The 24354-nt window shown below is 41.7% G+C and overlaps 1 protein-coding gene across 1 annotated transcript in view; it reads right to left on the reverse strand.

Moving 5' to 3' along the window:
* plxna2 (plexin A2) overlaps positions 1 to 24354 on the reverse strand; it is a gene marked incomplete at both ends in the record, with an annotated part of 149469 nt that overhangs the window by 24983 nt on the left and 100132 nt on the right. Inside the window, 10 exons of the mRNA XM_079226716.1 lie at positions 1018 to 1286; positions 2482 to 2624; positions 5088 to 5322; positions 5868 to 6011; positions 6960 to 7199; positions 15195 to 15288; positions 16617 to 16784; positions 18208 to 18344; positions 19868 to 19985; positions 24151 to 24302. Coding sequence (XP_079082842.1) covers positions 1018 to 1286; positions 2482 to 2624; positions 5088 to 5322; positions 5868 to 6011; positions 6960 to 7199; positions 15195 to 15288; positions 16617 to 16784; positions 18208 to 18344; positions 19868 to 19985; positions 24151 to 24302 — 1700 coding nt within the window. The remainder of the gene's footprint in view (positions 1 to 1017; positions 1287 to 2481; positions 2625 to 5087; positions 5323 to 5867; positions 6012 to 6959; positions 7200 to 15194; positions 15289 to 16616; positions 16785 to 18207; positions 18345 to 19867; positions 19986 to 24150; positions 24303 to 24354) is intronic.

Here is a 24354-nt window from a genome sequence, read left to right on the forward strand (position 1 = left end):
TGCGTTTATCTCGGCATATTGTAGACATACTGTTAGCACTCATTACAAGCCTTATTCTGTGAAGCGTCGACAAAGGAACACAGGGGAAAATCAGAATGCATCCACCCACAAGAAAAAGAGGGAAGAGCATACAGCTCAAAATGAATCCCCATCCATCTGTCTATGAGCATCAACATCCTCCTACAGCCTTGCACTTTTTTACATGTTTTTAAATTAGGACTGCAAAACTATCCTCTGAGAACACGCTTGCATATTCAGCAATACACAGTGATACAATATGTTCTCAATCTTCCTGACTGAAATTAATCAAATTAAACAACTGAAATTGTTTTGAAGAGCATACGGTGTTACTGAGGATTAGGGGATTTCTCTGAATATGATAATGCTGTTTGTTTACATTGATTTAAGTGAATTCACTTCTCTTTCTACTTTTTAATCATTCAAAAGTCAAAGTAGGAACATTAATGTCAATCATATTCGTCATCAAATAATAACTTTTCAATGCAGTTGCCACCAACTGAACCAAACCCTCTTATGACAGGAGTTGTTGATCCGCAAGTGTACGGAAACCCCCAATGGACAAACTTGAATAAATACTGTTATTATAAGGAGACATTTTCACAGTTATATAAAATAGATAGAGACAGAATTATGACCTCTTTAATGTCCTAACACTAGCTCTAAGTAGCTAATTATACATAACTAAAACTACTAATTCCAAGATCTTCTTCTTAAAAAGGATAACAAAAATGTTCAACCACCTAAAGGTCAGTGTGAACCATAACAAAACTGTCCGTTTTTTAGGGAAGGCTGTCAACAAGGTGAGGAACCTTCTATTCTTGCTGCTATAGCAAGACAACGACAACGCTCATCTAATATCATCAATTCGGTATCGGCGGGAAAAAAACAACATATATATATTGTTTTTCCGCCGATCTAATCAGTCACTCAAAAACCAACATGCAATGTGAGTTATGTGATCCCGATGTGACAGGACATTATAGTGCGCTGTGTTACCTGCGCAGCAGCAGTTTGGGGTGGTTCTTGCTCTCCAGGTTGCGGTCAATGAGGTCCGACAGCAGGTGTTTCAGGACGTCGGTGGCGTACTCCAGGCGCCCCTGCAGGGCCGTCATGATAAGCGAGGCCACGTTGCCACGGTCCCTCATGGAGAAGGAGCGCTGCATTTCTAGCGTTCGGATGAAGGTGAGCAGAAAGACCTTGTTGTTGATGAGCTGTCCAAACAGCTTCAGGGCTTTTTCCACATTCAGCTGGCCATTCCCTGACACCTGGACAGAAGAGGGAGGGAGAAGAATGTTTGTTAGTGCTAATAAGATTCCAGCACTAATTTGAATAATACATTGGCCAGTAATAACTTCAATGAGCTGAATGTGTTTTGAAAAAGGATTGTTGCTCCTCAACTCTCATCTTGACCTTGTCTCACAGAAAATAAAGATTATTTTTCAAAGGCACCAAAACCCTCACTCATGTTTCAGTCCAGCCAGACAGAAGCGCCCACTCGTGGTGAGTAACTGAGAAGATCTTAATCAATTATTGACCCGGGTCTGTTAAAATGCATTGTGCACTGAGTTAGCTGCCATTTCACTTTCAGTCAAATGTCAAATAACTTGCCAGAGTAAAACCAACCCAAAGTGACAAAACTCACTTTCTTTGTTTAAGTATACGTTAGTGTATTTCAAAAGTTTGAGAATCGAAACTGGGTCCTTTTGAAAAAAAAAAAAGATGAGAAACTTGTCACAAGCGTATGCAGCTTACTGAATATCACTGTAGTAAAGAAGTGACACTTTGACCTCTACCACACAAGGGTAGTCTGATCTGGACCACCATCCCTCTACCTTGCCATGCAACTTCCTGCCGGTAAACCACCATCCCCTGCATCACACGCTATCAACACATCAAATGGTGCACCTCTATCAGGATGAATCTTTTTATCCCAGAGTTTCATCCTTTAGACTGTGTTCCACATAAAATGAACTCATTTCCCATCACCACTCTGGCCCCATGAAGAGGAGCGAAAAAGTGTTAACCAGCCAGGTTTTCCTCCCAATGGAGAACCCCACAGTCCTGCTTGAGGATAGGGAATTACTCAGTTCATTACCTCTCATACTGCAGCCACTGGTGGATGAAATAACCATGCGCTGGGACCCTGTTTTCCATGAGGAAGCTTGCATGTAAGGTGTATATATGTGTGCTGCCCAGCATGGTTGGCAATATGTGTGTATGTTTGTGAGGCCAGAGGCTAGAAAGAAAGTGGCGCACTGGTATCCTTTCCCCCTCAAGCCCTTTTCCCGCTTATAGAGCTTACCCTGCAGAGAGAGCGGTAAAGGCAGACACAATCTACTTCTCTCTCCCTATCTCTCTTTTCCCCTCAGTTTGACTTTCTCTTGTCCTTTCATGCATTTGCTGCCTCGTTGTCTTCTTTCTAATATCTCTCTTTCTTGCCCACCATCTTTCTCCCATTACCTCCAGTTCTCTGAGGACAGGATGATCCTCTATGCCGGGGAAGAGAACCCTCATTGCGTACGTCCTGTAGTCCAGATGCGGGATACCTGCTCTGTCTAGGTCACTAGTCAGCTCATTGATGTCTGTCTGCAGCTCTGCAAAGGCTGGGAGAGAAGGGAGACAAGAAAGAGAGACCAGTTTGAGGAAATATTTGGAGGCATGCAGCACGAGAATAAAACCACTCTTTAATCCTCAGGGAAGAAATACGTGAATCCTTCTCATATTCAAAGTGTTTACTGCCGTTATCACGAAGCTGACAGTTAAAGCCCAAGATAGTCTTCATGTCAGAGAAACTCAATATTTCACATCTCTCCCTTAAAAAAACACAGACCTCACTCTCTCTCTCTCTTTCTCAAACACACGTTTCCCTTTCTCACTCAATTTTATCTCCCAGCCAGTAAATTGGCTGTAGCTAAGGCCCCAAAGAGTGTGTGTCATCTCAGTGTGAGGCTGCAGGTGAGCACTAGTTAATTGGCTCCATCCTGACTGACTCCTGTTCAGGCCCACAGCTCTGTTGCTCTGCTTCGCCGCCCTTGGGGAGGCTCCCTGTCTGAAGCCTATCACAGAAGCAGCAGCAGTCCCCTATGCCGCCATCTCCAACCAGTCTTAGCCCTTACACCTCCTGGCACCTGGCCCCTGCAACTCCTGGGTTTATACACCAACACATGGGCTTACAGGCACACATAGAGTGTGTATACTCATAAGGAGGAACCCAAGTACCCATCTAAATCCACCCTGCGGGGCATTACACTCGTGGTCACTGCTAATGGTTAAAACATTAATCTTTTCTTTCCCAAGGCTGCCTGTGTGTGACTGATTCCCCCTGTTTGCCTGTCTGTCTATCAGTTTGGACCATCCTGAAAGTTTGCTGCAATAGGATGTTGTTTTTTTCTCCACTGCATAATCACATTGGGAGAGCCGATCAGGGGTGGCTGGAGGAGATATATAATATGTCTGGCTGATGAAATCCCCTCCACACTCTCAAACATAAACCTCACTTTAGTTATCTCAGGCCGTGGTTACACTCGTCTTTTCAATGCGACTTTTTGTGATCGGATGCGCCACATCTCAGCTGTCGCATATGTGTCAACACTTTACACTTCAATGTGACCTCGTCAAAAGAGTGGCTTTATATCAGTAGATTGTCACGTTTAGTTTCCTTTTAAATTCTTCATAATACAAGTCTTTAGTTATTTTTGCTGCTTATTAGTAGACTTGTTTTATTATACTAAATAGCTTTGCTAATATCAGTATAATAAATACACTTTCCTAGACATTCTTCATAATAAAAGTTCCCAGATATTTAGTTGATTAAAAACTTTAGTTTTGAAGCAAAATCAGGAAATGTTTAACACAGCGGGCGGGTCCAGTTTTCCTCCTCTCTTCCCTTCACTCTCACGCAGGAGAGGAACTCCTGGAGATGCTGCGAGACCTACGTTTGATAAATTGCCCGGATTGTGCACAGATGCTGTCAACACCTAACTGAGGTTCGATGCGAGCCAGGTCACCTCTGCATGTTGTACGGCTGATCGTATCGAAGCCAGCAAGATCTAATCTTGTAGCATTGAAACTTGACAGTTAAATGTGTCTTGGCATGATCGGGTGACAAAAGATGCATTGAAAAAACAAGTGTAACCGCGGCCTCAGTGATTGTCTACAATGACCCCGTTGATGACATCATGGGCAAATCAGCAGAGTTTATTTTAAATATAAATTCATATAAAACTGAATGCTGCGACATATAGAGCGCTCTTTGTGAACTGCTATTTGGAGTGATGGCTCGGGGTCAACCTGAAGTTATCTGTGTTCAACCCAGTGACTTGAAAGGTCAAAGGTCAGACGGATAACTGTGCCCTCTCTTTACCCTGAGCCGCGGGCAAGGAGAGTGTATCAATGCACCCGTGTGCTCAATACTGGCACAATGTCATTGTCGCTTAACGACATTCAGCGTTCATATTTGGACCAAAACACATGCACACACAACAACACACAGGTATAAAAACACACACATTGCAAACAAAGATACACATGGCTTAACCCTCTCCGGTTGAGCCGTGAATAAGCATGATGTGGCTCTCGCTGGGTGGTGGTTGGGGTAACTCTAATGAAAAACACTCTATTCATGGGTCAGTTAGTTGTTGAATCTGTATCCAGCATGAAAACTAGAAAGCAATAAGACCTGGGAGGACTCACTACAAGACGAGACGGGACGCATGCAGGCTTAACTACTTAAAACAAGTGTTGTGATATATAACCAGGACTATTCACTGACCCAGATTTGGAGACATTTCCACAGTATTATTTACCACACCAGACCACCAGTAATTTACTTTCTGTACTATATACACAAATTATGCCTGTTATGTGATTACCGTCTGCAGAAGGTAAATGCATTCATCAGCCCTATTCAACTAAACGAGTGATGGAGCAGCCTCTAAAATTACTGGCTGCAAATGGAGCAAAGCAGACCCATAATCGCCCTCTACAATTTAAAGACTAACAGTAGATTTTTGCACAGTGCTGCACATGGTCTAATGGCGGACTCTTATACTATTCTAAATAATTACCTTCTTTGCACTCTAGGGCAACTCGTGACTCCAGGTTATCCATTTGCATCTGCAAGCGCTTCAGGGTGAGGTCATTTTCACGTGACTTTCGCTTGTAGGCGATGAGGACGAGGATGACGATGATGAGAAGGAGGCCTCCGCCGGCAGCAATGCTGACAATTGCCGGAAGGGTCAGGAGGCTGTCAGACATGATGTGGACTGCACCAGGAGAGACGTGAAGACCACCCACCTGAACCTGCGAAGAGAAACACAAATACATCACAAACATGCACATGGAAATTAATCTTAAATGAGTGTAGTTTAGAAGATATTCAAAACTAAAAACCACAGAGGAAGATGCATTGTATTAAAAACAATCTGATCACTAGTCTTAAGATGCACATAATTGATACACAGCAATGCATGAGCCAAGTCTCATAAATCATAAGTAAATATTGCCTGCTGAAATTGATACCAAGTGCAAACACATGTGGCCACCTACATGCTGATGTTGAGAGGGAAATAGTCTGGGGCTTGCACTCAATAAGCGAACAGACAACTAAAAATAATTGCCATGGAGTCTGGCAGAACCTTTTGACAGCTAGAGCACACTCATGCTGGTCTCACTTTGACCTCTTTTCTTCAGCTGAATGAACAATGATGAGAGCACGAATAATGAAGTTTAGAGGCCAGCTATTATGAAGAAGAAGCCGGCAAATACAGGGATTGACCGGAAATAGAGTGGAAGAGGAAGTTATGAAATAGACACTAACAAACACACAGATCTTTTCCCATACTGACCATGACTTTATATTGTCCGGTGAGGTTGGGCGGCTCACAGAGCAACTGGCTCTCAGACACAGTGACGGAGCAGGGAGTCTCTCCGATCAGCACGGTGTAGTTAAGCTTCACCCCTCCTGATGTTGGAGGGACCAGGTTTCTGCCCTGTGGGCACACAAATATGGACAGAAGGGGTGTGAAATTGGGAGAGAAACACACAAACACGTTGGGGGTTGAAGACAATTAAAAAAAAAACACAAAGACAATACAACCCCCGAAAAACACTGTAAATAACATCCCTAGGTTGGGGCGCAGCTGCGGCCAAATTTGACTCCATACTGAGATCAAACAAGGAGCTGTATTTCACAGTGGCGATAAGTGGGGACAGCTGGCAATCATGAAATAAATTCCTCAATGAATTCTGAGTCAGGGACAAGACTTCTTATAACCAATGAGACAATACAAATCACATAAATTAAGTACTTTATTTAGCTGAGAAAGCAACAAAGATTGAGCAAGAATAGCGTGTCAGTGTTTTGCCCAGACACACTGTGACACGTCTGTTGTGGGGGTTGAACCATAGACTGTATATAAGAAGTTGACTCAATCACTAGTTGGTTGGTTGACTACGGTTTGATGCCTTGAGTATGGTATTTTGTCTGTCACCATCTTGGCCTTTTGCAACCAAAAGTGACACAACAGGGTGCAGCTTACGAAAATATTACAATTAACTTTCATGAACTGAAAAAACACGAAAACACGGACAATTCCCAGCCTGGACAACGTCATGTAGCGAACATTCAATGTAGCCACGCCTGAAGCATACCGTGCTTCATCATCTAGTTTACTCTAAATGGGGACATACCATCATGCTGCATTGAAGAAGACTTGAAACTAGGGATTGAGACCATAAACCCATGTTTACTGAAGTAATAAATTAAGTGAGAAGGGTAATTTTCGCAAAAAAAAATCACACTTATTTTTGCAAGCAGAGCAGTTGACCTTGACAGTTAGTAGAAAGCATGCGCTTCCGCATTGGCGTCCCTTTTTACAACCAGAGATTGCTGCGTGGGTTGAGCCACTAAATGACATACTAATCAGGGGTTCCTGTACCTTGAGAATGATGGGTGAGCCTGGTTTTTGCTCCAGGACTCCTGTAGCGCTGAGGGGCTCAAAGTAAGGGTTTGGGTAGTAGAGGAGGTTGGTGTTGTTGTAGACCAGCAGCGCCTGGACGTTGTTGAAGATGAACCCGAACTCGTCTGCATGCTTTACTGTTTCCAAACCTGGACTGTACTCTGCAATCAGGGAGGGAGCGAAGCAGCTCATACTGGTGCTGTTCAATACTTTACACACCTGGGGAGAGTGAATAAAGAGAGAAACAAATCCACTTTGTGAGATCGTACTTGGGATATGTTGCACTCAAACAGTCTACACATCCTACGATAGCCTGAACACCCTGAAATGAAACAAGAAATAAGATACAGTCATCCAGGATAAACCTAGACAGCTCAGCACAGCCAAGATAGTTTTTTTTTCTCTGGGTACGGAATTAAAAAACAACACATTTGAGCTGATCCGTTGTAAAGCCTCCTGTTTGTTTTAACCTGATCTGAACTGAAACACGTTGGTATCAACACGAACCCTGCAGAGAGCTCAGCAACCTAATAATTGGCATATAAAATCCCCAAAAGATTCATTGTCTGTCATTATTAAATTAAATCCATCTTTACTGGAGAGGAAATAAACTGCTGCTACTGCTTCACTGAAAAACACTGGAGGACAACAAGCACAACGGATGGAGGCATTGCTCCTTTGTCTCCTCGGGTAGAGGTTGAGGTATGGCGCTTTTATTACTTCTCTCCAGTTTTTCCAGATGAGAGACCTGTCTTCCATCCATCCACCCCAGCTCAGCTCTGGAGGGAAGGGGAGAGAGAATTGATTGCTGCACAACACTCTGTTCAGAGAGTTTTTTTTATCTCCTTTCACTCCCTACCAGCGCTCTCCCTCTCTGGGGAACAAACTTAATTAGAGGTAAATATCATCAAAGCTGGTGAATACTAGCAGCTACCACGCCTCCTACCTGTTGTCTGCCGCTCTGGAGCATTCCAGGGAGATCAATGCAAACTCATTCTTTGGAGGCTACACTTGATTGTATTTTGCCAGCATAGTGCAAGGCCAGTTGAGAGAGTGGGAGTGTTGAGGTGAAAGGAGGGACTGGTCTCCATACTTACTTTCTTACTTTGCTCTTGGATATTGACATTAGTGTGTGTGTGTGTGTGTGTGTGTGTGTGTGTGTGTGTGTGTGTGTGTGTGTGTGTTTTCACTACGCACAGCATCAAATCAAAGGGTGAAATTGAATTTGGATGCAAGAACCGTGTGCATACATACATATCACATGTGTATGACCATAGGCTGCAACTAATGATCATTTTAATCTTCTATTAATTACTACTAAGAATATTATTTTCTCAATTAATGAGAAATAAGTCTCCAACTATTCTATCACATAAACAGTTTTGTGTGCGCATGTCAAAAGGCATTTGCAAACAATGTTTTGAAAGTATTTATAAGTGCCTGATTCTGGGTTTTAAATAATTTCAAGACTCCTGGGCAGTGTTCCCTCTAAGCTGTGTGCGTGCGCGGCCGCGCAGGCCAGTCAAAGTGGCCGCGCAATAGATTTTTCAGACCGCCCACATTTTTCAGACCGCACAAACGATTTTTTTTTCAGGGGTTAAAAATATTTTTTGCGCCAGTGTTTCTGAGATAGGAGTGAGCCATCTTCACAATAATAAGATCTTTGATGTGACGCGTCGAGTCTTCTTGGCCAATCAGCGTCCCGTTTCTCGACATGCGCTCTCTGTACCTCTGCTAGCGCTCTGCCTCCGTTGGCACCCCCCACCCCCGCCGTCCTCCTCCGGGCGCCAGGAGTGAAGCTCGCCTAGAGCGCCACATGAGCTCGGGCCGGCGCTGTTTAGGCTACTCTTGGCGGGCCCTGCTCCAGCAGCTATGGGCTACCATGGCGAAAAGAAAGGCAGAGCAGGTGCCCCAGAAAAAAGGTCTGCCTAACGTTCAAACATGAGGGGCTAGATGAAATAGTCCAAACTGACACAGGTAGGATGAAACTTTCAGACATATATAAATATGAAGACTATGAAGTTATTAAATTGTTTATATAGGCTACCTTTAGGAAAAATGACACCATGTCAATTTAATAGGCCTATACTTATTGTACTGCATTAGCATTTTTCTTTCAATGAAGTTCCACTTAAATGTTGTACCTGCTGAGAAATGACTTTTATTTTTTTTATATATATATATATCATTATCAGTCATAACCAGTGAACCAGTCATAACCTCCCCTTATTGAAGTTCAACAAAGATCCTTTCAGTTCAACTAAACTGACTTGTAAAACACCATCATTAAAATGTTCCCAAAGTCCAGCCATTATAAAGGATATTGAATAAATATCAACCATGTATACATATTGATGCATTTGCTGTCATCTTTTTGAATCCCCTATGGCTAACGCAGGCTTGTGGTCATTTTCGGAAAAAACATTTTTTGCTCAGTGCTGAAAAAAATTAGAGGGAACATTGATCCTGGGACTCCAGGAGGTCAAAAGGTACCACCTATATGAAACAAAAATGGGAAAGAGAAACAGTTGCATTCAAGAGGAAGTCTGGATAAAATATTGTGAATTTCAATGAAGGATATCAACCTCAACCCCATAGAGAATGTTTGGCAGGAAGAACCTCAGTAAATACTTCATTACACCTGTTCAGCAGTCTCATCACTCAGGCGCTTCCAGCTGCTGGAGAAATTGTGGGTCCCAGAAAGCCAAACACTACTAATGTTTGGGCCTGTCCAAAAGTAAATACTGTTTATCGTAAGATTTATACAGAATTAGTGACTACATTTGGGACAAAACACTTTGAATTGGGACATGGGAAACCCTATTATTTTGTGAAATCTTCACCTTCTCCATCAGGCTTAAAGAATCTGGTCGAAGATGTGTTTCCCCAAAATGCCCTTCTTTCTTTTAAATATGTATATTAGTTTATATTTTTTTCTCATTTTTCTTTATCTGTGTGTTTTATTTGTTCATAATTACATTGTATAAAGCTAAATGGATGAATTATTCCGTATCTAAATATTTAAATAGCATCTAAATAAAGATAAATGTGTGAACTGCTGCTGTAATGTATGTAAGTATCTAGTGTAATTTGTAAGGATAAAGAATACATTTAAAAAGCCATACATTCTGGTAACGAAGTAAATTATTGAATGTTTGATGACATTGTCTCCCTATCACCTCTTGAGGTACCACAAGAAAGGACCGGCCGGGGCTCGTCTGTATGCTCATTTCAGTAGTACACAAAACTCCGGCATGAAAATCAACGCTACAACTTCTTCACATTCTGTTTATAATGTTATTTCACTTTCGTTTTCAATAATGTAACCTGTGAATGTATTTGACCATGTGTTCAGAATCAGTTTGTATGAATTACAAGGTTTAACGGGGTAAAGAGTTCAAGTAAAGTTTGATATGGGCTTCTTTTCTTACTGTTTGCATGGTGACATATAGACAGGCCCAGATGCTCCAGCATCCTCGTGACTGTCACGTTGGAACAGAGAGGCATTTGCAAGTCAACTACAGCTTTGACTACCATCTGCTCTGCCAGAGAGGAATACTGTGCTTTTTTTTTGCCCTACATGGTCCTCACTTCCTCTCCTCTTTCTCTGTCCGTTTTAGTTAAATAAATCCTGTCAGTATAAAAAACTGCTGCTATCATTCTGGGATGTTTTTCAAGTAGCGTGGCAGTGAATGTGGCGTTTGTAAATCTCATGCAATGAGCAAGTAAATAGTGATGGGTAAATAGAGCATTGTGGGATTTGATAAAGACCATTAGGTGTTTGGGTTCCTCTTGTGAACATCACAACACCTTTGCATTATTTCTGCATTTCAATAGATGGATTTGTTTTATTAATGTTTAGTGCATTCTGTACTCTACAAAGGATTTATAAGGCTTACTGGATTTCCAAATACTCTTCTGGATCACAAGATTAGTTTTTACAAATGCATCTACTTCTCAGCAGAATGATACAATATACTGTCATGCCATTACACTGCTTCGACTCCAAACAACATGTATTTTCGCTTTCCATCTCAATAAAAACTAAATTTGTTCTATATTGCCAAATACAAGTATATCATTGTACATCCATTCCTTTAGGCCATGTGCAGAAAGAAGCTACACATTGTTCAGCATTGATAAAGTGAATTGAGGTCAACAGATAGAGAAAATAATTGGAATCTTGGCCTCATCTGTCTTCTTTCTCTAGTGTTGGATGGAGCCTTGGTGTTTTAAGGCAGTAACACTCCAACCCCTCTGGCTGAATACATTACCATGATCTACTGTGCTGCTACAGCCCACTCAACCATTCAAAGGTCTCTGGCCAGGGTTGCAGTGAGAGAGACAGAGGGAGAGAGGAGTAAGGGATAAGATGGACTGGCTGTGTCGATGTGCGTAGGAGAAATGTGAGGGGGTCACACAGTCAAAGGTCACTTGGAGGCTAACATTCGATAGCTAGTAACTGGCTGTTCCTTCCTGTATTTTGTTACTCCTCCACTGTCTGCCTGCTATTCCAATCAACTGCTTTTACTGCCATTAATTTTAGCTTCGGCTCCGATCTGTCCATAAATAATCTGTGTGGGATTTAAGCTAGTGCAAAGAGAGAATCAGTAGCTTCAATTTTCCTCGAAAGATGGAAGTGAAAGAAATCATCTGCTGGATGTATTGTGATGAAGTCGCGACTCACTTTAAATATTCTCTGTTGTGCGTCACCAAGAGGCTCTTCTTTAAAAGTCAAGTCAAGAAGCTACACTACACAAATGTCAAAGAGGAAACGGTGGTTGGACGCATCATGTTGAACTCATAAACTGCCTCTCAACAGCCCTCAACATGGCGACGCCTAAACCGTTCGCTCGTAGCTAGCAGTGCTAACAGCCCTCACAGTAAAAACTACAGCAAACGTGCCGGCAGCGCTAGCAGTGTTTACCTGCGGGTGAACCAGAGGGTGGGGTTTCCACTGCCATGATGACGCTGTTGGTCAGGACAGTGCAGTCCGGGAGCTTGCCAGTGAGGCACGCTCACATGCACTAACATGGACTAAATGCAGGCATGGCCAGCCCACAAAGAACGGGTAGAAGCTTGGATCACAACACACACACAGCGGGAGAGTAACTTCATTCTCTGAACAGGGATCTTAGATCTTGAAATATCAAATAGTTTGCTGCGATATTAATGCTCTGCATGCTGTGTATTGCTTCTATAAGTTCTGAGTGTCGATTATCATTGCCTGCAGTATAATCTCAGTGTATCAGACAATCAGCCTGATTGGCCGAGACGTGATAGGAGCCTGGCACACCCGTGCTGAACACTTTCTCTGATCAGCAGCAGAGCAGACACTCAGTCCAGGCGTCTTAAGTGTGTGGCAAATGCGGTAGATGAAATCTTTCTGGGACAGGGAAATGTTCTGGAGCTGGAAAATAACCCTTTTAGCTTTAATCAAGATTATGATAAATGCTTCAATTGTGAATCCTGTGACAGATACAAAGCATTTCACAAAGAAAATTGTCTTTTTTCCCCCCTTTCCCGGTTTCTTTGTAAATCTGTGCAGGTGACACAAGGGAGGGAGAGAAGAGAGGCAATTTAGTGGGAGACAGGTGATCATTTGACAGACAGAAGCTCTTATTGCTATAGGCTGCTCTGCTGTTTGCCTTTCTCCAGTGACAAAAGGGGGGAGGGGGAGGTGGGGGGTATGTGGGATGGGTAATTGTAACCTTAGCATTTAATAGAAATTCATTCTCTGTGGCTGTGGGGCCAATCAAGACAGTGACACAGGCTTTTTTGTTGCAAGCTGCTAGGTGGGGAGTTGGAAGAGACGAGCCAGGGCGAAGATGAAGAACTCTCTTTCAAAGCCTCTGAAACTGACAAACCAGACAGCAAAGCACACACGCGAGTCAAATCCCATTTCGCCAGGTCTCTGGGAGTCTTCTCCTTTGTAAACATAAAACCGCACAGATCCATTTTCTACTTGTAATCACTACTGTTTCATAACTCACAAAAGGTGTTTTAGGGAAACAGTGTTCTTATAAGGAGATAATATTGTAGCACAAAAAGCCCAAGGCAGAGTTTAGATTTTTAGTAAAGCAACATTCACTAAGCGAGTCAGACACTTAAGGCCAATTTTAGAATACTGATGTCAGGGATGGGAGGTTGGAATTGCAGAGAGGGAGAAGGCACGTTGGGACAAATCTGTGTGGAATTCCACAAATGAGACGTGGCACTGAGGATGTTTTTGCGTATGCATGCATGTGTACTAAACTCTTCTGAGATTCTATAAATGAGGCATGAGATTTAGGTGGCTATGTACAAGAGTGTAATTTGCCAATTTGCATGTTTCCCAGTTGTTTATGTTACAGTAAATGTGAATGAATGTCTGTGTGCAGTGTATATTTTGTCAAGTTTTCAGACGTATCTTAAGAAATAAATAAGAAAATGTCAAATCTGCTCATACTGAATTACAATATTACATAACCCAATTGCAGTTATCTAAAATATGTGTTAATTAGAGAAGTTAAATTGCTGTCAAATACTGTACATTAAAGGTTCTCCACTCATTACCAACAATGTCTAACGGAGCAGAGAATGAAGTCGCTCTTGTTATCAGAGCTTCTCTATGTTCTTTTGACATAGCCGGGCCGGCCACGTGTGCATGTTAGTGCATGTGAGTCTCCTGCACTGGCCAGCTCGTAGAAACCGCCCTGCACTGCGCTCAAACGGCGGTGACAGCTGTTAACGCTGCCCCAACCGACAGCGTAGTCACACAAGCGTAGCGCCGCCCTCCGGTTCTCCCCCAGGTAAACACTGTCAGTGCTCTGTTAGCACTAATAGCTGCGAGCCGCCGACTCAGCGGTTGCCATTATAAGAGCTGTGGAAAGGCAATATAAATGCTCTAAAATTCACAACTAGCACCTTTCATAAGGACATTCAAAAAAATGTGCAACTACATTATAATGTGAAATAAACATCTATTTAACATTTATATAGAGCGGGGCTAAATAGAGCTCTTTTCTTTCACATATTCTTCCCTTCTGCCATCCTCTCACTTTTTATCCTTCATACTCAACTTTAGTCCTTTCGTCTGCCCTCGTCACCTTTCCCCAGACCACGGAAAGAAAATCCCATCCTCTTAATTAAACACGGAGCCCCAGAACAGGGGCTCAAATGCAATTTGTAACGATTTCCCACAGCCAAGACTTTGATTATACAAGAGCTCTTTATGCTGACCAAAGACTTCTGACCGCAGTTAATCTTCCATTGAAACCCATTAGGAGTCTCCTTGCCCCCGATCATCCACACCTCCAACAATGACCCCCCTCACCCCCCGCCCCCGCACCCCACACACACCCACACACACACCCACACACACACCCTTTTTCCTCAAATTCTACTGTCCTCCAGCCAGCTAGGTGACTGCAAAAGTATTTCCTTCAACTTTTCCTGAAGGAAATTACAACTAATAGATTTCACAATGAAACGTCCCCAGCTGATTAATTATATTGAGGCAAATATTTTTTATATAAGACGTTTCTCAAAATAATTCTGAGAAAATTGTCTTTCAAGCTATGTTAGGTAACATTCCTTCCAGACATTTTGCAAGACACTACAGGCGGATAGGCTAAAACTATTTTTGTATTAAAAGTTACCAGAAGTGTTATGTTTAAATATGCAAACGAGGCATTATCTAATTAGCTAAATGTGTATTGTGGATGTTTTCTCTCCACTAGTCAGAAAATAGGCATGTCGCAAAATAGCCCCAAATCTCAAAATTGATCAGAGTACGAGAAAATATGTTTTTGCCTGTATAGTGTCTCCCTTTAAAGTAAAATGTTGTTCAGGATGACTAGTTTGACATTAAAGCACAACAGGACTGGAGCTGTGGAGCTGTGATTTAGCCTGAAGAAAATGTGGATAAACTCTTAATTAAATACCGCATACAGACCACTCTCGCTGCCAGCTGCATTATTCAGATCATCGTTGCAGTGCTTGAGACAACTGGGTTTAAGCGAAAGTTAGGGAAGCGTAGAAAGCTGGAGGGGCTGTTAGCAGAGATAGTACTTTTTTTTTTTATATCCAAGCTAAACATCACTTAGCTTGCTTGTAAAGTAGTATTTGGTCAAGCAGGAACTTGTTAGAATACATTTTACAGCATGTAGTAGGTGTATTCAAGGACTACTTTCTGTACTTGCTCGATGGTTAAGACAGTGTAGTGTTTCTTACATTGACAGACTCTCTGCCGGCATATTTGATACGGATCCTGGGCTCCTGAACCACGTCCAGATTGGTCCCTGACACCATCAGGGGGGTGTGGCCGCTGAGGAAAGACACAAGAGGACCCAATTTACTGCGACGGTTTAAATAACCATGTTTGTCAAATGACGTCTCATTTCTCTGTCTCAAAAATTCAGGAAGGAATGAAGGCAGAAAGAGAGTCATCGAAACGGAAAGAAAAATAAAGTAGGAGAAGAAAAAAAAGGCACTTCGAGACTAAACTTTCTAACCCAGACGTCCCTCTTGTCTGAGTATTCGCCATCAGTCAAAAATGAGCACATCAAACTGCCTTTCATCCTCAGTTTCTTTAAAAAGATAATAGCTTTTGGAATGGCGTATGATTAGAGATGCTTTTTAACGTACTTCGCTGGCTACAATGAACTGGTGCACATTTGTGTTTGAAATACCAAGGCAGCTCAAGCATATAAGGATGCAGTGGCAAAAACAAAGCACGCAAACAAAGCAGGAGGGGGAACTGCTGGGTGTGCAGCTCTCCCTGCAGCTGTTTGGGTTGTTGGTGATGTTTGTTGTTTGTGTCGTTGTGCCTGTCAATGTGGCGTGCAGAACAAAGATGGTACCAGACAAGAGCTGTTGCAATAATAAATGTCAGATGGGTCTATGTTATTAGAGCTGTGGGTTCACTTCAAAACTGTGAATAGGAAGTGACTATAGACAAACCATGTGCTATCTATAGGCTTATTATATTTACACTTTACTCACATACTGACCTCCACGCTCTCTCTGTCTAAATAAAGTATCTATCTATCTATCTATCTATCTATCTATCTATCTATCTATCTATCTATCTATCTATCCACAAAGCAAAGAGAGATGACCAATATGATGATCCTTCCTTCATTTCCCCTCTCTTCTCCCTCTGTGCCATCACACTTCTGCTGCAGCGTCGCCTACACTATCTCTAAGCCCAAGCCATCTGCTGTGGACTCACACCTCTGATAGCACATTGTTCTACTAAGCCGCTATTTCATCTTCATCCCTCTCTTCCTTTTAATTAGTAGTGTATGTGTCTATCTGCCAAAGACCTTCAACAGATGGATCAACATTGAATTTGATAGGAGAATCTCAGTCTCAACAGTAACTATCCTCCCCAATCTGTGAGCTGTGGCAGTTCTATCAGATTCACACTAATTGGAAGAGAACCGAACAGTAATTGAAAGTGCAATATTGACTTGAGTCTGCGTATTGCCACTGGCCTGGACTGGTGGTGGTGGTGGGGGGAGGAAATCCTTAGTCTGGGTGCCAGAAGCTCAGGGTTGGTTGGTGAGGATGTGGATATAAAATGTCATCCCACATGTACATGCTGTGAAGTCTATATGATGCAACCCTACGAGACGAGCGTTGTGACTTTACCTTGCAATGCTCCATTCTGGTTCGATGCGCTGGACAGTGGGGTCCTCTATGTACTCAAAGGTGAGGCTCTCCCTGATTTGGGCGCGGTCCACGCTCACGCTGATCCGCACTTGGCCGACCCCAGACAGGGAAGGGGCGGAGTAACACACTATCTCCGTCATGGTCCGTCTACAAGGGAAGAATAATGGGAATTATTTCAATCTGTACATAGAGTATTGGACATTTGTACAAAAAGCTATACATGCAGCAAGTAGAACTAAAGATACACTCAATTAAGAGGAGCAAAAACAATCTTTGTACTTCCAGTCATGTTCGGTAAGAACAAGGCAACAAGCAACTAAATTCTAATTTAATTTCACGGTAAACAGACCTTTCTCAGAGTTGTGATCTGTCTGACAAACAGATACCTCCATTATCTGTGCTTCCCTCTCCCTCTCCAAGGCTCCATGTTCCTCCTGCCCACCCCCTGAATTTGTCCTAATTCATTAGCAGAGAGCTTGTAGTAGAACGGCCCCCCAACCTCCTCTCCCTTCCCATGCCAAGAATACAGTGGAGAAACACAAACCAGTAATTATCTCCATATCTCATTAAAGCTGGCTTGACTCCTCAACCTTAGAACATTACAGTCAGACTACTGTAGCGGGGCTTAAAATAGATGCCTACAGCAGAGGAAAGTAGAAGGAGGACGACTGAGAGCAACTAAGAGAGGGAAGGAGGGACGGGTGGAGTGAGATGGAAGGAAACTGTGAGAGACAGGAGAATAAAGAAAAGTGTGACCAGATAAACAAATTGATAGAAATATAGAAAGTGAAGGAGGGGGTTGGATAAAAGGAAGAAAGATCTATAGGAGCACCAGGTTTTCTGGAAGCTATTATTACAGAGTTCAATGCAGTAGGTCATCAAAACCGTATTAGGATTTACATAAGTTTCAGACAGAGAGAGAGAGAGAGGCTTTCCCCTCGGGGATTTCTCAGTAATATCAAGGGGAAAAAATTACCAGAAAGCCTTGAAATATAGCAGCTTCTTTAATGGTAGTAATACACATCGTCATCTCGGGAACAAGAGCTCTTGTTTTTTTGTCCTTTTTCCTTTGCTCACAGCATGCCATGTATCTAACAGTGTGTGACAGTGATGTATGTAGCTGCTCAAAAAAGTGAAGGAGACACTGACTCAAAGAATTGTGATAATAGCTGTACATATTTTTTGTTATATAAGGCAATAATACTGTAGGTGTTAAGGGGCTGTAAGAAAACCGAAAACAAAGACAAACAAACAATGAAATGTCGCTGTTCATATTTAATTTAATTTAATAATTTAACTTACTGATGGGGACAATTAAACATCCACAGGATCAGTTCCACTTCCTAATATCCATATTATACTGTAATGATGGAACTATAAACTGTTAAATTCAAACGTGTCTTTCATTTGCACTTTAGGGGATTCATTTCCACCTCACCTTAAAGTACGATAAAAAGTCTTTCTCAATGGATAGTTTGTTTTAAGCAAAAGCAAGATCATGCAGGCTATTTAAGCAAATTAACCTTTATGGGCTTCTAATAGCAGCACGGCCACAAGAGGAAAGTCTCACCCAAAGAACTCGCATGTCTGGTTTCCAAACTGAACGTTGACACTGCTGCCGGCGCCAAGGTTTTCTCCCATGATGGTTACTTTCGTGCCCCCGGACTCCGGACCTCTGTTCGGGGACAGACCGGTGACTGTGGGAGTCTACAACACAGAGAGATGCAGGGTAAGAGAGCAAGTTAAAGGAAGAGGGAATGAGCAGAATGAGAGAACGAAGCAAGAGACCAAAAGGCAGACTAAAAGATGGAATATATTCTAGGGGCAAAAAGGGCAGCATTGCTGTGGTACCTCTTGATACCGTCACGTATTATCACAGATCCCGAGCAAATTACAGTGATTCATATTGCGAGGCCGATGGCAGTAGAGTGCAGCACGGGTGGGAGAAAAGAGGATAAAACCAGGAGCTCTTAGAGTCCCTGAGAGATCCTCCTCCTGTGTGTGTGTTTGAGTGAAGCTTTTAAAAGACAGTCTGAAAATAACTAGTGTTTACAGCTGCAGGCAGCTAGCCCGCCGTCACACAGACAGATGGAGAAATATCCAAGCAGAGAGCCCGTCATACCGCTAAACACACATGTACACAGACATGCACAGCGGAGGTATTGCAGGCTGGAAAACACAGTCACACGGGGAGTGTGTCTTTTCGGGAAACTTGAAGAACGCTTGTGTGATGGTTTCTTTTTTCTTTTTTAGGTGGCCTGCAATACAAGGGAATTGCAAGTGGTGCCAATTCTCGGCTCGGTGAACTATTCTCTTGATAGTTCCGCTGCTTCCGCTGAGTAGCAGCTGTAACACTGGCGAGAAAAACATTCGTAGCGTTTACTGCAGAGCCGAGAGCGTCAAAACTGTCAGCGAAGTGTGACATCCAGGATGCACGCAAAAGCAGGTAACCTGAAAGCAACAGTGCTAATTACTGGCTGCTGTTAATTGTTAAGGGAGTGCTAATTGTGAAGGTGTGAGAGAGCGCAAATGAAAAAAGAAGATTATCTGTTAGCTGCAGGCTGAGCAGACCGCGAATGACAGACGGGGAAATGTGTGAGCGAACTTGTGAGGACGGGGAGTAGATAATGTGTACTTGCTGAGCGGAGCGTTGCATTCAATTTCAGCAAGTTGATTGTTCATGTCTTTCTCTCCATCTCTTTTATGACCCTGCACAACCATCCAATCACATTTCATCTACTATTTTCATTTCTTTGTACGAGCTATTGCCTAAGAAATCTGATATTCTTCTTCTTCTTTTTTATTCCATCCATTGAGCAATGCCAAGCTCAGTGCAGTCCAGCAAGTGAGTTGTAAAGAATATATTGATTTGAAAAACAGTTTTGAACATGATGCTATCTCAATGAAAAGCAAACAACATCCACAAGCAGAGAGATGCAGAGATCATTAATGGAAACTTTGTGCTGCTTATGGAAGAATGTTATTTCCCAAATAAGAAGCCAGCATACACAAAGAGCAGCTTAATTACGCTGCCGGTGAGCATAGCAACTCACACATCGTTATTTGCCTGTGGCGCATAAACAATTACTTTGCAAGGTAATTGAACTAACTGCATGTTTTGTAACACTTTAATGTGGCTCCTTTAGTTTGTCTCACACCGAGTAGAGCGCATTTCACTAATGTTTTATCATATGAGGATAAAGAGCAACATGGCGTAATTCCAGTCGTACCACAAAGGAGTAGAGTTGCGGGGAGCGAGCCCTAAGTTCTGGTCTGCACTCTCCAACGCACAGCTGGACCGGACCAGGTCGACTGTCTGCAGGAGCGGCATCCATCTCACACACAATCCTATAAAAGACACAAAACAATTCATCAAAATCACTGAACATAATAAAGATGACATGGGGGAAAAATACAAGCTATTTGTAAAATGTCAGCTGGACTGGAGAGAACTCAATCTTTCTTTAAATATAACTTAAAGTGCAGAACTTGCCCACAGGTTTAAACGCTTGAGAGAAGTGGCGAGAAAGTAATCAAAACACTTCTCTGCTTGATATCGATTTATCTTCCACTCTCAATGCAGTCTTCTTGTGTTGTCTCACTCATTTCATTACGGGACACATCCAGGCATCGACCAGGCCCCCCTCGATGACAGTCTTTAAATGAGACCGCAGCTCCTCCTCCCTTGGCACGACAGCACACACAACCTGGGTGAAGTAAATTTCCCGGCAACAACCAGACCGCTGTGGTGCTGTGCCAGCGCGGTGCATCTAATGTAAGTCACGCAGCGGGATCAATACAGCTTTATTGTGCCATGTGATCAGGTGAGACCAAAGCGCTGCAGGTGACTAGATCAAATGACATCATAAAATGAGGACGTGTATTGATCAGTGGTGCCAGGCAGTTGTAAAGAACAAGACACAATATGAAAGTATGGAAAGAGATGGAATATGTGGTGATGAGGCAGATAGCAGGGGAATTTTATTATTATAATAATTTAATAATTTAATTATTTTATAATTACTTTCTGATCTATCTATGTAATATGTATTGATTGTTTTACTAATGCTTTCTTAAAGGTTTGCAAATATTTTGTTAAAAATTTACAAATTGTATGTAATTTTATAAAATGTTATAATGTGAATAAGACAATAAACTGGTTATAGTTTACTTATGTCATCAGAATGTTTTGTTATTGTGCTTTTTCAGCTATGACACAATTTAAAATAATGAATAATATAGTTTATATTATTCATTATTATCAATTATCATTCAATGTTTGCAAACAGTAAAAAACTGTCAACTTAAATTCATTTAACTATACATTTACCATTTAATAATGATGGTCAATATGTGTTACCCAGAGAGCTTTGTTGGATGAAATATGTGGAAGACAGTGGCTAAAGGAGAATTTACTCACTGACAAAACTGATATTATTTTCTAACATGGCCTCAGAGATACAGACTCTGCATTGCTTTCTCGACCTGAAGGCCGACTATACTGGTCCTTTGTGAAGCGGCATAGAATAGGTTTGGCTTTTCAAAATGGAAAATTAAATTGTGTCTTCTCCGTCTTCAACAAAAGACCTGCTCTGTTCGTAAAACATGAGGGTTACTTTACTTCACACCAATTTAAACCAAATTCAAACTAATGAGGACACAATTTGGCCACTATAAAAAAAATACTGTTGAGTAGTATCAGCGCTCAGATGAAAAAAGTACTTTATGGCTGCTGAAAAACACAAAAGTTGAGACTTTCCTCCAAAGCAAGAGTGGCTTTCACACACTCTTCTGAATTGGTTCCATAAGGACACATACATATAAATATGTACTTTTTTAGTCCGTAACTGACTCAAATAGCTGGATCGAGTATCGTGACAATGGACCGACTTGGTATCCAATACCATTATTTTTATTAATAGCAATTCAGTTCATTCATATCTAAGTATTCTTTTGTTATATTTTGTTTTAATAAGTTAAGAAAGCCATGTTTTAAGTCAATCCTGATGTTACCTTACAACAAGAATGACCCCAGTCCCTTCAAAAAGCGTATTAATTAAAAGCCGGTATTGGATCGGCACTCGGTATCAGCCAATACCCAAAGCCCAGGTATCAGTATCAGGACTGAAATAGTGGGATTGGTGTATCCCAGCAAATAATGAACCTTCAGCCGATACGACCCCAAAAAGGCTCTGAATAAAATCACAAAACCGTAGTCTAACTCTTTCGAAGTTAGACTAAAAGGGGTCATAGGTTGGTTTTTTAATTTTTGCTCAGTCATTTTTTTCTTTCTTATATGCCATATAAATGAATTCCCTAGCTTGTCCTCAATTGGATTAAAGTGCTGTCAGATCAGTGCACTGCTGACAAATTGTCCCTTACAGCCAAGTGGCACATAGTGAGTTTTAATTACAACGGCCCAGTGAAGAGATAGGAAGCACAAAGTATATCATCCACACTATTCATTCAAACATTAAATCCTTCAAACACCACCAAAAGTGGAAAATGTAATTATCAAAAATAAGTGACGTGTGCAATCTTTGAACCCATCGGCTATCCTTCTGACAACGATAAGCCCCTGGGGGCAAGGGGTGATATTTCTCGGGGTTCTGGTGTATCCTACGGGTGTCCGGGCCAAGACTTCTACTTGTTGTTCACACTCTGATTGGCAACTTAAAATACACAAGACCAGAATTGGAGTTGAAAGACGACGCGCAACACCAGATTGTTTCAAAAGTAGCCAGTTTACGAGCTAACTTTAAACCAATAAAAAGCTACCAGAACATTTCAGATACCTCAATCTTGTCCTGTTGCCTTCACATTCGGCATATATAGAGATTAGTACGTGTGTGACATATGTATTGTAACAGCACTATAAGGCTGACAGTAAGTGTGTTACAGCAATGGTGCAGTGCTGAGCTGTTCTCTTTCTGAGAGCAGAAGTATAGGCCAAAGAAATAATTAGGGTTAAAGTCTCCTCTGAGAGCCATGACTGTGATAGCGTCTGCTTGTGTGTGAGTTTACATGAGTGCGTACAAGTATGCGTGTCAGCTGTGCCTCAGTGTGCAGCTAAAAACGTTACACTATTCTCTAACTGACTCCAAGTCAGTGGAGGGAGGCACATTTCACAGTAACTGACATTTACTGATCGTTTCTGAGCATTTATCATCCCTTAAAAAACACACCAGAATATGTAAATGCTAATATGTTACAGTAGGTCTGTGGTAAAAACTTAAAAGTTCACAGTAGCCATGCTTTTGGCATTTCCCTTACCAATGAAACCAAATCCAAAAATGTATAGATTTAGGGTAACGCATCTTAGTTTGCAGTATGTGGGTGATATCCTTGCCTTTCCCTTGCGAGGTCTGCATCTCCTACTGGGGAGTTTGAACAACCGTAAGCTACTGGGTTTCTAAATCTACACACTCGCTGGGAGATGGACGAGTTGTGAAGCATGGGCAACGTTTCATTAGTCCAGGGTGAGCGGGACAGGCTTTAACGTGATGCATGCACAGCATGAGACAATTAGGGAGGTAAACACAAGTAAACACACACAGCTGTTGTGGGATTGCTGCTGAATAGATGAGCTACTGAGAGAGAACCGGCTCGTGTGCTGCAGGCGGAGAACAGCAATGCTGGGGGCAGATTGTCTGGACCTGCTCTCCACTTCATTAAGGCAGAGATGTTGGGTCAAATATCTATCAAAGTTTGTCAGTTGTTACACCCCATACACTATATCACAACTCCAGTTTAATGTGAGTAAAAATAACTGTTTTAATGCATGTTTAGTATCTGGTATTGTCTATCAATGTGTGTAGTTTACAAATTGAGATAATTCATAATAATTTAAAAATGGCCATGCTGCATTGGGAACAATATATGGCAAACAATTTACAGTAGCCCTTTGTAAGATGCCTGTGTCCACAATGCATCTTAAACATACTTATAATGGGTTATAATCTGCTTAAAGCTCTCATAAATATTCATAATGCTTTATAACAATAACCAGAACACATTGTAAAGCATTTGATAATGACTTACTTAAGGTCAAGTATCATAATACTTTTTAGTCGCTCACTGACTTTATTTGCAAGAATCATAGTGTATTATAATCCCCATGCTTATAATACATTACAATGTTATACATTAAATTAAATAAATTAAAAAGTGAAACTAAAGTGAGACTAAAAAAATCATTGAAAAAACATTACACAAAATTATTTTTTACTTGGTTAAAGCACTTAAAGAAAACAACGACAACTTAGAGTAAATTAGAATCACATCATAATGCATTATAAAAGAGATTCTAATGCATCATAATGCATTATAAGAGAGATTATAATGCATTATAAAAACATCATAATGCATTGTAGACATGGGCATTATTTCCCAACTGCTTTCATTTTTACTTGAACGGGGTCCTTCAATAACAAAAGGTATTTCTAAAAATCTGATTTTCAATCAGCATATAACTAATAGCAATAGTTTTGTAAATGATAATGCTTGTGCTTACTGTTCAGCAATAATGTAGCCATCCTCTATAGGGGTACACCTCACTCCAGCCACCTCCACGTTGCCGACCATGTCTGAGAAGGCCAGACCAAGGTTCGTGCCGTGGATGGTCACCCGTGTGCCTCCCTCTGGCGGTCCAGCCACTGGGGTCACCTACAGAGCACACAGTCAAAAATGAGTTGGGGAGAAACTTTTGGTGACTGAA

This window comes from Taurulus bubalis, assembly GCF_910589615.1.
Source record: "Taurulus bubalis genome assembly, chromosome: 11".
NCBI lineage: Eukaryota > Metazoa > Chordata > Actinopteri > Perciformes > Cottidae > Taurulus > Taurulus bubalis.